This window comes from Cebidichthys violaceus, unplaced genomic scaffold, assembly GCF_023349555.1.
Source record: "Cebidichthys violaceus isolate CVI_PGR_0920_01 unplaced genomic scaffold, fCebVio1.0.p SCAF_13, whole genome shotgun sequence".
Lineage (NCBI taxonomy): Eukaryota > Metazoa > Chordata > Actinopteri > Perciformes > Stichaeidae > Cebidichthys > Cebidichthys violaceus.
The window spans coordinates 13,890,832-13,906,373 of NW_027176296.1; the positions used below are offsets into that span (position 1 = coordinate 13,890,832).

Sequence of the window (15,542 nt, forward strand, 5' to 3'; positions counted from 1 at the left end):
GGGGTTCCGGCCTCTCCCCATTGCTCTGCCAGGCCATCTGTTCCTCCTGCCTCCCTCTCACCACACAACTGCCTTCCTGTTTCATCCTCCTCTTCTTCTGTTGTAGCCACATGAACCCATCACACACACACACACACACACACACACACACACACACACACACACGCACACACAAACATACATAAACTGAGCACCGCCAAGAGTGTTGAAGATGAGTTTCGCATCATCCAAGCGAGGCGAGTTCATCGTCCGAGCGATGATGTATTTGGCGTTGAGTGGAACCTCGTCGGACCCGACGCCAAACGGTGGCTCCCAAAAAAAACCTGACAAAATACAGCGAGAGAGCTGAGCTGAGTGGAGAACACTATAGGTGTGTGTGTGTGTGTGTGTGTGTGTGTGTGTCGGTGTGACGTGAAAACCCAGCGTGCACCTGTGTCTTTAACACCCACCCCGGACACGACTGCTGCTGCCAAATCTGTCATTCTGACCCCCCCCCCCCCTAAAAAAAGCTGCTTTATTACTGGCCGTTAGCTGCTACCTGAAAGGATGGAGACATGTCTTCAACAATGACACTTGTAAATAGTCAGACCAGCAGCTTCCTGCAACAGACGGCTCACAGAAATCTGCGCTCAAAGCGAATTAGTTCAGAGCCTAGCTTGTAGATGCTAACAGCTAACGTGTCGTACTGCTATTTAGTAGCACCTGGGGGGCGGTTTTAAATCTATATTATAAATAAACACGTTTGTATTCTCGTGTTGACAGGGAGGAGCTTCTGTTAAGAGAAAATCATATAAAACTTTTTACAGTCAGTCGAGCTGCTAGACGTTCCACTTTGTTCGGTTTCTAACTGGTTTGTCAGACAGATAATGTGCCTTTCTTTTACTTGGTTTTCTGAAATGATTTTACCCCTCATACCTCCTTTTTTATTCCTCTTTTATCTAATTTCCGACCTGTTCTTCATGCCTTTATTCTTTCACTAGGCTGCTCTGTTGTCTGACGTGAATTCCTTCATCTTTTCTCTCTGTTCTCCTGTTTTTGGCATCATTCTGCCTCCATGTTCCTCTCTTCTTCGTTCCCTTCATTTTCGGACCTATTCCTCCCTCACATCCCTTTCTTTACCGTATTATTTATTTCCCTGTCTCTTAGTCCTCATCTTTCTTCTCTTTTTGTTTTTGTTTTACAGTCTTATTCTGTATCCACATGGCTCTACTTTTCCTTCTTCCTCTCCGTCCTCCTGGTTTTCAGACTTTACTCCTCTTTCTGTTAAATGTTCCCTCATCACTTCTTTCTCTTCCTGGTTTTCCGGTCGTATTCCTCCCCTTCTCTCTCCTGGTTCTCTGACCTCCTCATCACTCCGTTTTCCTGTCTCCCCTTTTTTTCCCACTCCCCCTCTCTCTCTCTCTGGTTGTGCGAGCTTGGCGGAGGCTTGGTTTCAGGCCTGGTGCTGTTGGCTGATCTCCAGCCTGGCAGCAGCTCAGTGGGAGCAGGTGGAGCCCCCATCCCCCCATCACACACACACACACACACACACACACACACACACACACACACACACACACACACACACACTTTGTGGTTCTGCAGTATTTTTTAGCCCAAACCGCCGCCGACATCAGCCCGTCTCCATGGTGACGTCCATGTTGAGTTTTTGAGTTTCTGCTCACGTCTGATTGGTCGGCTGTTTGTAAGTGTTGTGGGATGTAGCTCATATCTCCCATAATAACCTGAACTCACTCTGATGTTCTGACTCCACTCCAATCTCAGCTCTTCTTCTTCCTCTTCTTCTTCTTTTTCTTCTTCGCCTTCCTTTCATATCCTTTACTCTTCCTTCTTCTTCTTCTTCTTCTTCTTTCTCTTCTTCTTCTTCTCCTCCTTCTTCTTTCTTTCTATCATAATAGAAAGGCTATTTGCAGATGCAGATTTAAAAGTGTGAGTTCATTTAAAGAGAACATATTTTATTTTGAAGGTTGTTTTAGTTTTATTTGGCAAGGTTTGGAGACTCCGTGACTTCTGACACCTCATTCATTTCAAAAATGAGTTCTGGTTCCGCTGGGTGAGCATTCGAGCTACCAAACAACCTGCCCCGGTGTATCCACAATAACCACATAACTGAGACACTTGTTTGTTGTACATTTACATTCAGATGAACTCTCTTAACTGTCTGCGTTGGTTCCATTGCTAAAGTGAAACACCTACATTCAAACAAGCCAGTGAAGGAGGATTTCTCCCTAAACTGTTATTCTTTCAAACCCAGCACTGACGCATCATTTTAGACGCATTCACCCAAAATGCAGACTGATCGTTCGTCACCTACGGAAACTGTGAGTTCCACGAGAACTTCAAAATAAAGTTCAGTGGGTTTGATCAAGGCTTGTTCAAACATGACTCAGTAGGGTCCATCAAGACTTCATTCAACAGATGAGAGATTTTACTCTGCAAGCTGTTTTTTTTTTTTTTACTTCTTACTTTTCCATTGTGACGATCTGGGATGATCCGTTGTCATGGTGACGGCTGACGTGGTGTGATGCTGATGGCGAGGGCCAGACTTTTCTGACTTTCTGCTGTTTTTGTTGAAGCTGAAGCAGAGTTTGAGCTGCAGTGTGAACACAGCCGGGTGTGTGTGAAGAGGTTGCACCTGGGGGAAGAGGACCAGGTCTGTGTGTGTGTGTGTGTGTGTGTGTGTGTGTGTGTGTGTGTGTGTGTGTGTGTGTGTGTGTGTGTGTGTGTGTGTGTGTGTGTGTGTGTGTGTGTCTGCGCCTATAATTCTAACTTTAACTTGATATTAAACCAAGTCTAAACCCTCAAACAAGCCTTTGAAGAAGCGAGGAACAATAAGCTCTGTCGCCGGGCGGTTTGACTCTCTGGAAGCTCTTTGTTGTCGCCCTGTGGCCTGCTGGGAGTTTTTTGGGGGGCCAGGGAGCACGTCGTCTCAGTCAATGAGTGTGAAGCTATGAATGAATGAGTGATTGACAGGGTGGATTATAGATGATATGCTGCTGCGGGTCATTTTCTCCAAAATAATCCCTTCACTTCTGCCTCTGTTGGAATTCAACATGTGCTCAAATATTTTATTTTTTTTGTTTAGATATTTCATTGATAGTAATATTCTTGTATTATTATTATTATTGTCATTTACATTATTATTATTATTATTATTATTATTACTATAGTAAAATGAAATGTATAAACAGAATCAGTAAAACCTAAAAATAATATTGATATTTATAAATAATCACAGAAAAAAAAGTGAATACTAAGAATAAATGCAGACTCACCCAAATGCATCTGCACAGCCACAGGCCTGGAACATTATTATTTTAATTGGAGTTTTTTATTTTTTATATTTTTCTCTTCCTTCTCATGGAAAATATTCCATTTTATTCCATTTTTCTTCAGTTTATCTTGCAGTTATATTTCATTTCCAGACGTAAGAAAAAATATGAATTCATCACAGTAAGCAGTTTGACTGTGATATAAATAAATAAATCATTCATGTTAATCATGTCAAATATGTAGCACAATTATTTTATTTTTTTCTATTCATTTACATCATAATTTAGTTTGTATATACAGTCCCATTCATAATTTCACATGTTGATGATCAGCTGGACTCTTTATCATTGATATGTTCCTGAACACAGCAGGGCTTCCTGTGTTGTAGTGTCAGTCTGTCGGCTCTAGATGGCGCCTCAGGCTTCTTTACTGCCACATTGGGTTTTTTTTTTATTTAATCAAACAAACACATTATAGAGAAAAGTCAGATGTAATTAAAGTACAGGAAAATATCTGCAGGGATCTGGACACACACAGACAAAAAAAATCTACTTATTCAGATTCAGAAGCACACACAAAAGTAATAGAAATCTGAATTAATAAAGGTCAGATTCCAGCTGATTGTTTGTTCTGCTCACACGTCACTAAAATACAGATCTGAGCGACAAACTCACATTTATATTTTGAGTGTGAACGCGGCCGTCATGTGATATGATGAACCTTGCTTTTCACTAGAGCTAAAAAACAGAAAGCCAGAAAACAATTAGTCTCAGTGCAAATTAGCCCCCCCTCCTCCACAGAGAGAGTAATCCATGATCACACATCAAGATTATTGATCATATTGAAAACCCAATTTAATTGCCGTAATCTAATTACCTTCTCTTTGTCTTGACCTTCGTCGGCGAGCCGTTGTTTAGCCGGCTAATAACCGGGGAGCCCACGGGCCTCGGATGTGTTTGAGCGAAAAAGTAAATCTGCGGATTGTCTTGTTAAATCACGCCGGCCGTCCTTCTATTAACATAAAAGCTTCTGTTCATTAACCTCGGACGACTCGCGGCTCAGCGCCTGGAGGACTGAGAGACCTGCAGCAGACAGAGAGAGAGAGAGAGAGAGAGAGAGAGAGAGAGAGAGAGAGAGAGAGAGAGAGAGAGAGAGAGAGAGAGAGAGAGAGAGAGAGAGAGAGGTCAGCTGAGGTCTGCGCAGATTTATTTAGAATGAGCCGCTAACAAACAGGTGCTTCACAAGACAAACTCCGGCTTTGGGGACGCAAAGGGCCCCGTCTCGTAAATTCACTTTAATGAGGATTTGAAATGAAGAATAATTAAAGGATTTTATGTGGAGACGCAGCTGAGGGCAGAACGTTTTGCTGACCAAAATATATATATTTAGAGTGAGACCAAATTTAATTGAAGGTCCTTAATAAACCGGATTAAGTTCTATACGTCCATCTCGTCCCCACTTGTTGCTGTTTGTCGTGGCCATTTTTTCTGCACTGGAACACGACGCCCCCCCCCCCCCCCCCCTTCTTATTCCGGCCTCTGATTGGCTCAGTTATTTCTCCCACTGAAGGAAATAGAGGTCTGCTACCTGACTCATGAACCTCTCTGCACCAAATATTATGGAAGAGCTACTGCGGTTGATTTATCGATGTCTCTCCATTCATATGTGGACTTTTAAGTCCTTAGTTGTGGGTCAAACTCTAAAAACCTACGTTTCCCATAATGCAACTGGATTTAGTCTTTCATTAGTGCCTGACTGTCTGGGACAAACAGCCATCTCTTCCAAACTGCACACCTCCGGTATGCAACCCCTTTTTGTTCCCAACGACACGTGCGGGCATGAGTGATAGAACATTTAAAGTTGACCAAAAACATTTTAGCCACGAGGTCCCTTTCGAAGCCGTTCTGGAGCTTTTGATCGTATCTCACGGACTTCATCAGTAGAGGACTTTCATGGATGACGAGTCCTTGAAAAAGTTTTAACATCAAAAGAAAAAAAACCTAATTGAAACTCCATCTGCTGAGGAAGCTCCCGCTACTAAATGGCCTTCGTGGTGAGATTGATTTAACTGCTGCATTCGAAGCTGTCACGTTCATTTTTAATTGTATTTTTACATTAAGATGTGTACTTTGTTAACATACAGCTATATATTCGAAATGAAACAAATCTTGTGGAATCGTGCGTCTTTCCAGTGAAACGCTCAGCTGTCAGCAGGTAACAGCAGCGGAGTTCAGGTGTGTCATCAGCGGCTGCTCGCGCTGCTGCAGCTGCTGATCTGCACGTGGAACCTCCGCCGGTCGGGTCCGCTGCAGAGCCTCCGCTTCCCCCGAATATCTGCACCGACAGCAGTTTGGTTTCCTCCCCCCTTCACACCCGCATGCACGGTCATCACAGCGCGGCTCTCATCAAAATTGCATGCGGGGAACGGAGCCTTGTGCAGCGGCCGTTCTAAATCAGCAGCAGCCGCGGCCAGCGCACCGACTCCGCTCCGCGTCTCTCCCTTCGTCCTATGAGCGTCCCGTCTCGGCCGGGAGGGAGGGAGGGAGCGCTCCCCGCCGCCCGCAGCGGGATGCACGCAGCGCCGCGGGGGCTGTAGCGGCTCCACGCTGCACGGAGCCGGGCTGATCTACGAGCGCTGCATGCCGCACCGGGGTCACACCGAGCTGAACCGGGTTATGTGGATCCAGCGGGACAGGGAGGAAAGAAGGAGAGAGGGGGGAGGAGGAGCATCTGCGGAGATAAACAAACAAACACATTTTAAAAAACGACTGAACTAATGCAACTTCTGTAAAGTCTGCTGCGACTCGAACCGAGCCGAGCCGAACCAAACAAACAGACAGAGACAGAGAGAAGCCGGTGAGCCGTGCCGTGCCTAGACTGCAGTCACACTATTTTCTCTGTGGATTATTTTTCCAATAGAGCTCCTCACAGACTGACTCTGCTGCCGGACATGAAGCATCCCGAGTAAAGTGTCTCACCTGCACCTCTTATATTTACAATGGTACGCAAGTATAGTCTTTATAACTGTATTATAACTACAGTATAACTTTATAATCCCTCCGTAACACCATGTCTGTCTCTTCCTCTATTATCATTATTATTAATTATATTAGTATTACTATTATTATTATAATTATTGTTGATAGTAGTACCAGATGTTTGTGGCAGTAAATGGAATGCAGTGAACAAGCGCGTTCTCGTGTGCGCGTCCTTTTCCCCCCTTAATTCACCGTCCAATCAGACGCGACTCTGGTGTTCAAATTCCTCGGTTCCGTCCAATCGTGGAGCGGTAAGCGGCCGTAGCTCTGACGTCGCCGCTCCTGATTGGCTCTGCTGCAGTTGGAGGCGGCGCAGAGGTTCACGTGCCCTAAAGCGACGCTATACAGCGAGTCTGTGCGGTCCTAGAAATGTGCGCGTGTCATTAAGTTTATGGTGACTTTATTGTGTTATATGATATCTTATCTCGTATGTGCTGGCTTTGGTAGACCCACAGGTATATTTAATTGTGCATTCTAATCACAATGATATCCGTATAATACTTAACAACACTTTAATAACACCTATAATTCAATATAATGTGATACTGTAATACACAGTGTCATTGGTGCTAATTAAGGAGTTTATTGTCTTTCTTTCGACATTGTTATAATTATATTTTTTGTGGTCCTATGATTGATCATGTCTGTTATTTCACTTCTTTGCTTTTAAATTACTTACAATAATCCTGTAGGGAAGTCATCAATTTATTAGTCCCTTTATTGCACTTTTATCACCTATAATGTTGATATAATATTCTCATATTATCCCTGTGTGTCTGACTGGTCCATGTCCTTACCTCTTCCAATATTCCTAATATTCTCTGTAATCCCTGTGTGGGGTTACATGTCGGTTCTGTCTGTTTACAGTGACCTTATTCAACTCATGTTCCATTTCAGGGATTTACAAGGTGTCCACTGAACCTATTAGTCAGTTTATTTGACTTTGTTACATTTTCATCTCCCACAATATCAACATGACATTCCGGTAAAGTACTCAAAGTGTGTCTGTAATGGCGGTTCAATCTCTTCTGATATTCCATACTGCTGTGGTGAGTTTCTAATGATTGTGGTCCTTTATGTCCCATAATGTGTGTGAGCGTAACCGGAACTTTATTGTGGCGATTCCACCTCCTGCGGTGTCTAGTCTGTAATACTGAGATAATATCTCCGTCTGGAGTTTCACAGCGCGTCTGCGGTTCTCGGAGGTGATTTATGCTTCTGTTTGTGGAGTTTGATCTCCTCCTGTATCGTCTGTTAACGTTCCTGTAGGGACACACGGTGTGTGAGGCCTCGCCGGGTTTGGATGGTAACTTGTCTACGGACCAACGTTCCTCTTATATGTCCCCGTAAAGGCTTTTTACATTTTCAGCTGCTCAATCCAGCAACATCCAACATTTGGGATTTTTCAACATTTTATCACTATCTTGTGAAAGCGCCAAATGTTCATTCATCACTGATGTGTTTTGGTTGAAGTGCTTTCTGCGTGTTGTACTCTAAGCTGAGTGGATGTTGTGTGTAGGGGGCGCTGTTAAACTGGCTCCACCAGCTCGGTTCATCGGGAGTTTAAACACCTGCAGAGACCAGAGGAGCCTCACTGTGATCACACAAATACACCGTATTTATACTTTCTTCTCCATTTATCCGGCAGCTACTGAAGTACACTTACATCTCATTGTACTGTTTGCACAGTATTCTCTGAGCGGGGCCTCAAACCGCCGAATGAGTACGTTTCACGCTACAGTGCGCCCCGGTGTTTCAGTCCTTTGATTTCCATCCAAAGAGCAGAACTTCCACCTATTTAATTGAGTATTTTAACGGCTTTTGCTCCAGTTAACAGATGGAAATACTTTTTTCTTTTGTTTTATTTTTGGCTTTTTGTTCAGGACTCAACTTCAAGTTTGTTGCCATTCATGACAATATTTAAAAAAAAAAAAAAAAACAGGGTTGAAATGAAACATGGTTTTCCAAATGACAGAAACTTCACACCGAACATAAACGAGAAACAAATCTGCATCAAAACCAGTATGTCTAAATAAAACTGCAGATTATATACTACATTACATTACATTACATTACATACTATATATACTATATATATATATATATATATATATACTATATATAGTAGCAATCAAATATAATGTAATATAGCATAAATAGAAAAAAAGAATCAAATTGAATAATATCAGTCAGAGGTCAGGGGGTCACGTGCGGCAGGGTCACGATTGTAACAGAACTGATTTGCAATATCTCAACATCTCACATGTGTCTTACATTATCAGTAAGCGTGTGTTATGTAAATGTGATTTCTGAAAATAATTCATAAACAATAACAGCTGCATGTGTTGGAGGCTTTAAATCGAGTCAACGTCATGTCACTGAAAGAGTCTCCCCGCACTGAGTGGATCCTGTCGGATCTCTATAGATCTCACGGATCTCCTCCTCCGACTGTCGGCTTCTCATTGACTTCGCTCTGAAGCGGCTGTTGTAACTCATGCGGGGAGAGACGTTCGGTGGTTTCCGGTGGTTTAAAAGTTGCCTTTTACGCACGAAATATAAGAGCTTGTTTTATGTCTCGCGCGCACATCGGGACAGGCAAAACAGGGAAAAAAAAAAACAGAAAGCCTGTGGAGTGAGTGAGAGTGGAGGCTGAGAGGGAGCGGAGCCGCAGAGCCGCAGGCTGGACTTGGACTTGATTAAGCGCAGGGGGGGAGGAGAGGCGGTCAGCCGGGGAGTTACGATCCAAAGTTGCGCGGAAGCACGCGGGACTTTGGCGGAGCCGCAAGACGGACTCTCCGCTGTGATTAATTCCATTTCTGCCTCCTTAATGTATGAACTCCGTGTGTTGTCGCTTCCGCTGCCCACCGGACCCCGTTAAGTTGTTTTTTTTAGAAACGCAGCGAAAACATTCCGTCAGAGCTGCGGAGAAATTTCCACCTCGTGTTTTCTAATCAATACCGATCTAACTGATCAGTTTCATCTCAACGTTCTCCAGAGCGGCGGGATCCCGGAGCGCGCACACACACACACACACACACACACACACACACACACACACACACACACACACACACGCGCGCGCGCAGCGGCATCACCACCGGATCCTGTTTGTGAAACTGCGTGAGCGGGATCGATGGCGTTTCTTTCTGATCGATAAGCCGAGTGTGTGATCACTTGGAGCTCTGCAGGGGTCAGTGCGCACTGTCCCGCGGCCGCACGCACGCAAACAAATACACACACACCGACGCAGTCCGGGCGGCGGAGCAGCGAGTGGAGGTCCCGGAGCTCGGAGCAGCAGAAAAGGCATGAGGAGCGGCGAGGAGGTGGCGCTCCGCTCTGCGTCCGGGACAACACACCGACTCTCTCTCTCTCTATCTCCCTCTCTCTCTCTCTCTCTCTCTCTCTCTCTCTCTCTCTCTCTCTCTCTCTCTCTCTCTCTCTCTCTCTTCTTTACCGTCTCCTCCTGTTGGAGATAAATTAACGGAAAGCAGCTGTCGGTTGTTTTAGAGGCGAGGCGGCCGTCTGGCAGCTCAGGGATCCCGTTTTGCCTCTTTCTTTCTTCCTGGTCAGTTCTCTTTTCCCGGGACTCCGCTGCTGCTGCTGCTGCTGCACCGCGCCCCTCCAGTCCCGAGCACCAAGGAGCCGCACCGCCGCACGCCGGCCACAGCGCGCCGCAGGACGGATAGACATGTTGCCGAGGTCCGCCGGTTGCCGCGGATCTCCGGCAGTTTGAAATGCAGTTTCGGGACGTTTTGGAGATTTACACCGTCCACCACCACCACTACCGGCCGCTCTCGCCTCACAACCCCCGGGCACCGACACCACATCGGGCTTCCCTGTGACTTTTTTTTTTTTTTTTTTTTTTTTTGTGTGGACATTTTCGGCTTTTCTAACGGGACTTTTTCATTTTGTAGCCGGAGATGTTCTTCGCGTCTGGGCTGAAAGTTGTGCGCTCCCCGGCGGAGGGCCTCTAACAGGTCCGGACAGTACATGTAACCCGAGGCGGAGGTCAAAGTTCAGCTCTGGTTGGAAATGTGAAAGCGAAGGGGGCAAAAGGAGGGCTCTATTTCCCCCTCTCTCTCTCTCTCACTCTCTCTCTCTCTCTCTCTCTCTCTCACACACACACACACACACACACACACACACACACACACACACACACACACACTCACTCCTTTTTCTGTTCTTTCCTTTTTTTTCACGCTACACATCACTGCGCACACTCACGCGCAAACACACACACATACACACAGGCTGGAGTTACAGTAACACCCCCCACCCCCCCACACACAAACACACACACCTCTTCCAGATCTAAGATTAGATCCGACAGATATGTATTCTCCGCTATGTTTAACACAGGTGAGTGTGCTCTTCAAACTTTTTTTTTTTTAATTCTCTTAACGGTGTTTCTTTTGCAGCTCGAGCTCGCCGCGAGCTCTCCTATAGCCCGCTTACTGTACACCGAGGACCGTATGGACTCTATAGACGGTTCCATAGAGTCCGCGGACCCGCAGCAACTCGCTCGCTCTCTCTTTCGCCTCTCGCGCTCGTCTTCCACCGCGCGGCAGCACATGGCGGACGGCGCCTCTAAAGTTCCTTTCGTTAACATGAGTTATATATATAGATATATAACACACACCGCGCGGTTGTTTCTGGGGTTGTTCGAGACGCTGGTTGTGTCGGTTTTCTGTGCGGGCTAAGAAGACACTTTGTCCCCGGCTGCTCGACTGACATAAAAGCCCCCCCCCCCCCCCCCCCCGCTCTTGGCTCCCGCTGGCCCGGCTCAGCTCTGACCGGAGCTCCGGCGTAGAGTTTCACGGGGATGTCGGTTGTTCGTGCAGGACGTTTTTCCTCCTGTTTTTTTTTACCGTAAAGTTTGAATGCTATAAACTTGCGCACAGTGATGTGGACGGGTGAACTCGCTGGTTGTTTCTGTTCTCTTCTGCCCCAAAACTTTCCAACTGTGGCTCCACGCGCAGAGACACTTTTAGACACACTGACTTCAGTTCAGTTTAAGTGAGACATGATGGAAGATATTTGAATTCTTTTTCTTTTTCTTTGCGTGGTAGTTTATATGACATGCTGTTTCTGGTGAAAGAGGTTTGATATTTGTGCAGCATGTGACACAGGATCAGTGTATAGATAGGGAGCATGAAGGCTTTGCAGCAGTTTCAGCCCCCCCCAACCCTTTTTTTCTTCTTTTCTTCAGCTGCTTGTATTGAACCCTGAAGGTTTGATCCTGTTCTGTTAAAAAAAAATCTTAAGTGGATTTGATAATGGATCGCTTCCTTCCTGCTGCTGTCCAGGCCTCACGCAGGAACCTGCAGGCCTGACTCAAATATGTGTCTCTGCAGAAAAAACAAACACCCAAAATGTTTGTGTCAGAGGTGACCTGAGGTGACACAGCAGCAGACCTGCAGCAAGCAGAACATTTCCCCAACGAAAATGTTATTCCACACCTACACAGATGACGGAACTGGTTACTAAATGATTTGGGATTTATTTCCAGACCCAAAATCCCTGAATTTAAATAAAACCTCTTCGCATATTTATCCGTTAGTAACTTAAATTTGACCTAATTTTATCTCTTTAAAAAAACAAACATTTTTCCTCTGCCGCAGTGTTGTTTTTGGGGTCAGAGGTTAAAAAAAGGGGGATTTAAGAGCTTTTTTTGGGTGTGACCTCATGGAGATTCTGGCTGCAGATTTTGGCTTCCTCTTGTAGGAATTATCGTCTTAATCTCCTGAATTAACCACAGCGCATAGACACAAATAGATTTAAATCGTAACACACATTGAATCACACTGATTTATATTTATATATATATATATATATATATATATATATATATATATATATATATTATTTTAGCATCTGACACACATTTCTTTTAAATGAATCCACCAATTATTTAAAATGCATTTCATTGCCAGGATTGGCTTGAAAATGAAATTAGATGTCATATTTTTATTGTTTATAACCAAACCGTTATTTCTTCTTTATGATCCAGAAAGAAGATCATTCATTCATATTTAGTTCTTAACAATTTCTAAATGAGTGGATTTATCGATCCAGGGACACAGTGGAGGGAGATCATGCAGTTTCATCCACTGTGGAACGTTTACTTGGTGTTGGTTTTTAACGTCTCGGCTCGTCACCTTTTTTGTGTGACTCCTCTGATTTTTTTGCTGCAGCTTTGTTGAATCCAAAATTCTCCACAAAAAAAAATAATTAAATAGATTTGTCATCTTGATTTTCTGGTTGGAGCATCGGTCTGTGTCGAGACGCGTTCAAAGACGATCTGAAACTGCAGGAAACATTTAGGAGCTTTAACGTTTAATCAGATTATCGGGCAGTAAAACCAATAATCAGCAGACAGAGTCGCTTTTATAAATCCTGCTCAGTGGAGGGTTTGACAAAAAAATGTGTTTCAGAGGTTTAAACAGATGGGGTTTTTTTTTTTTTTTTTTTACTGGTTTGGTCTTTTGAAAAAATCTTATCGAGCAGATGTTTTTTCTTTTTGCTCAATGGTTGCGTTTGTTTTTGTTTTAATTCATCAGATACTTTTGATTATTTTCCCACATTGAACAGAAGCTTGTGTGTAACGAGCTGCTCACTGACGCTTTTGGTCCATCCTGATACAAACCAACCAGCCTGGACCAAACACCCTATTTTAATTTCACATCAAAAGGCACACATTTAATGTAAAAATATGTATATTTAAGTTAATATTGGTTAAAACTGATGATTTGAAAAAAACACTTTTGTGTTTCCTGATAATAAAAACAAAAAACAGTTTGGGATGTAAACATCGGAGGATTTCCTGCTGAGCTGCCGGATCCAAAGAACACTAAATAAAATCAAACGCATTAAGTGCCAGTGATGTAAGCGTCTGCGTTTTGGCTCTCAGCCAACCAGCGGGGGGCGCCCTCAAACGAAACCCTTTTCATTGTAAATTAACACTTTAAAGATGCTCTTATTAATCCTGGCCTGTGGTAGTTTTGGTGATTTTTGTGCTGTTACGACAATTTTTTTTGCGGGTGACGAAATCTGGATGTTTGATTTCCAGCAGACGTCGAATACGTTTTCTCAAGCTAGCTTTTCAGTTGGCTTCGTTTTTTTGGCATTTCAATTGTTGTTGTTTTTAAAGAAAAGAGTCACTCTTTGCGGTCACAGAAGCAGGAGTTGGAATACTACAAAAAAGCATGTTGGGATATATATATATATATACACATATATATATATATATCCAGGAATCAGAGGAGTCGTTGAAACAAACTGTCCACCGGCAGTAAAACCAAGAAAGGTGTCACGTAGGATGTAGGAAGGTTTCATGGTTCCGTGCTGCATTTCCTGCAAACACGATCATGACCTCCGTTCATGTCCGGAGTCCTTAAATGGATCTTCCATTCCTTGACTTCTTTGACATATTCTTCAGGCTCTGATTGGCTCCCTGATGTCAGGGGACTTGTCTGTAGACGTTTGTCTGTAGACGTTTGTCTGTAGACGTTTGTGCGGTCGAGGCTGCCGCCGGCCGTTAGCGGCGAGGCCTCGCCGGCGAAGCCGCTGAGCCCGAGCGACACGCCGATAATTCCCCCAGTGTGCCGGTGTGGGTGTCAATAGACGGGGGAGGCAGGGAGGATTACCATTATTGCTCCCCCCCCCCCTTAAATGCCTGTTATTCAGGGGGGTTGTTGTCACAGGCCTGTTGTTCGGAGCCCATTACATCTGTCACCAAGGTGCAGAGGTGGGGGGGGGGCGGGGGGGGGCGTGCAGCGTATAAGCCTCGGCCCCAGACTCTCCCCCTCGCAGGTTTACAAACACAGATTTCCTCCGAGGGGAGAGAAAGAACGAACAAGAGCCCTGAAGGAGGCGCAGAAAGAACCCCGGGGAGCCGAGTCGCGCGTCTAAACCCTCCTCGCCACGTTTAGAAGCAGCCTTTTCATTCAGCGACGCTCCGACAGAAAAACCGTCAGATGAGATGAGAGCTTTTTTTTTTTATCAGAATACCAGCTCCAATTAAACGTTGTAGCGCTGACAAATTTACAGAGAGAAAATAATTTCCAGAAACGAGAGAAAAAGTACACGAGAGAGATTATCTCACACCGACTGGCAGAGTTTGCGCTTGTTTGGAAAATCAGAAACAGATCGTTGTTTTTTTTTGTTTTTTGGAGGCAGGATGTGAAAAGAAATGACTTGTTCATAAAGAAATGCGGAGCTGAAGTGGAAGCACAGTGAAAAACAGCCGTTACAGAAGCTGAAAAATCTTAAAACAAGCCGAAAAAACGCCCGTGGGTTAAGAAAACTTTGCTTTCAAGGCATATCAATCAATATTTCTTTCCTTTAAAGGGTCATTTCCTTGATTTTTACTGCAGACATCTGCTTTGTTCTGTCTTCAATTGACAACTAGAGCACCAGCTTCTGATTATTACACCAGAAAGGTTGAATATTTTCTCATTTTAAGAGTCAGAAGCAGGTTTTTTAAGCTCAAATATGAGGCTTGTGACGATAGATATTGTTTGCGGTGCACAAATTCTCCAAAAATCCTCGTCCTAAAATGTTTCATTGTCCTAAAATTAGCACCAGAGACAGTCCTTAGATTGAGATGATCTCACATTTCCAATACATTTACTTTTATTAATAATTCCTTTGATTCTGCTTTGTTTTGTTTTTCCTTATTTCTGAAAGAACAGAAGATGCACAGACAACGAGATTCATTAACTGACCAGAAAAGGTCAAATTTTCTTTTGTTTTTTAAATCAGAAATTCGAAAAGGTACAAAAAAAGCACTTTTTATTTTGTATTAAACAAGCCCTTAATAAACCAGCCACTAGCTGTACACCGTCTCATGTTTCCATAGGAATCAGCTTGTATAGTATTCTTCTTGACACAGATGCAGAAACAGGATTATTCTGTTTCGCGACACATTTCAGAAAAGATTCCTGAGCGGAGGGGAGGCTGACAACAAGAGGGATTATCTCACCCCGCCGGCAGAAAAGCACGTTTTTTAAAGGCTGAATATGAGACCAAGTGACTCGTTAAGTGGGATTTGGTTTGGGAGTGTGAAGCGGCGGTGGCGGCGGCGGCGGAGGCCCCGGTGTGTGAGCGGCTCAGGAAGCTGAAACGCTGCACTGGGCTGCGAGGAATGTTGGTATGTGGCTGCAGCGAACATCCAGAGCCGCCGAGCTGCAGATCCACTGTGGAATGTGTGTGTGTGTGTGTGTGTGT

At 44.4% G+C, this 15,542-nt stretch overlaps 1 protein-coding gene across 4 annotated transcripts in view; it reads left to right on the forward strand.

Annotated features, from left to right (window-relative positions):
• nfia (nuclear factor I/A) overlaps window positions 1–15,542 on the forward strand; it is a 161,478-nt gene that overhangs the window by 35,863 nt on the left and 110,073 nt on the right. The window contains exon 1 of one of the 4 annotated variants that reach the window (XM_068707829.1): window positions 9,456–10,673. The exons of the other annotated variants lie outside the window; for them this stretch is intronic. Within the exon in view, the coding sequence (XP_068563930.1) occupies window positions 10,647–10,673 (27 nt within the window). The 5' untranslated portion in view covers window positions 9,456–10,646. Of the gene's footprint in view, window positions 1–9,455; window positions 10,674–15,542 lie in introns of those variants that run through there. 4 annotated transcript variants of the gene reach the window in all.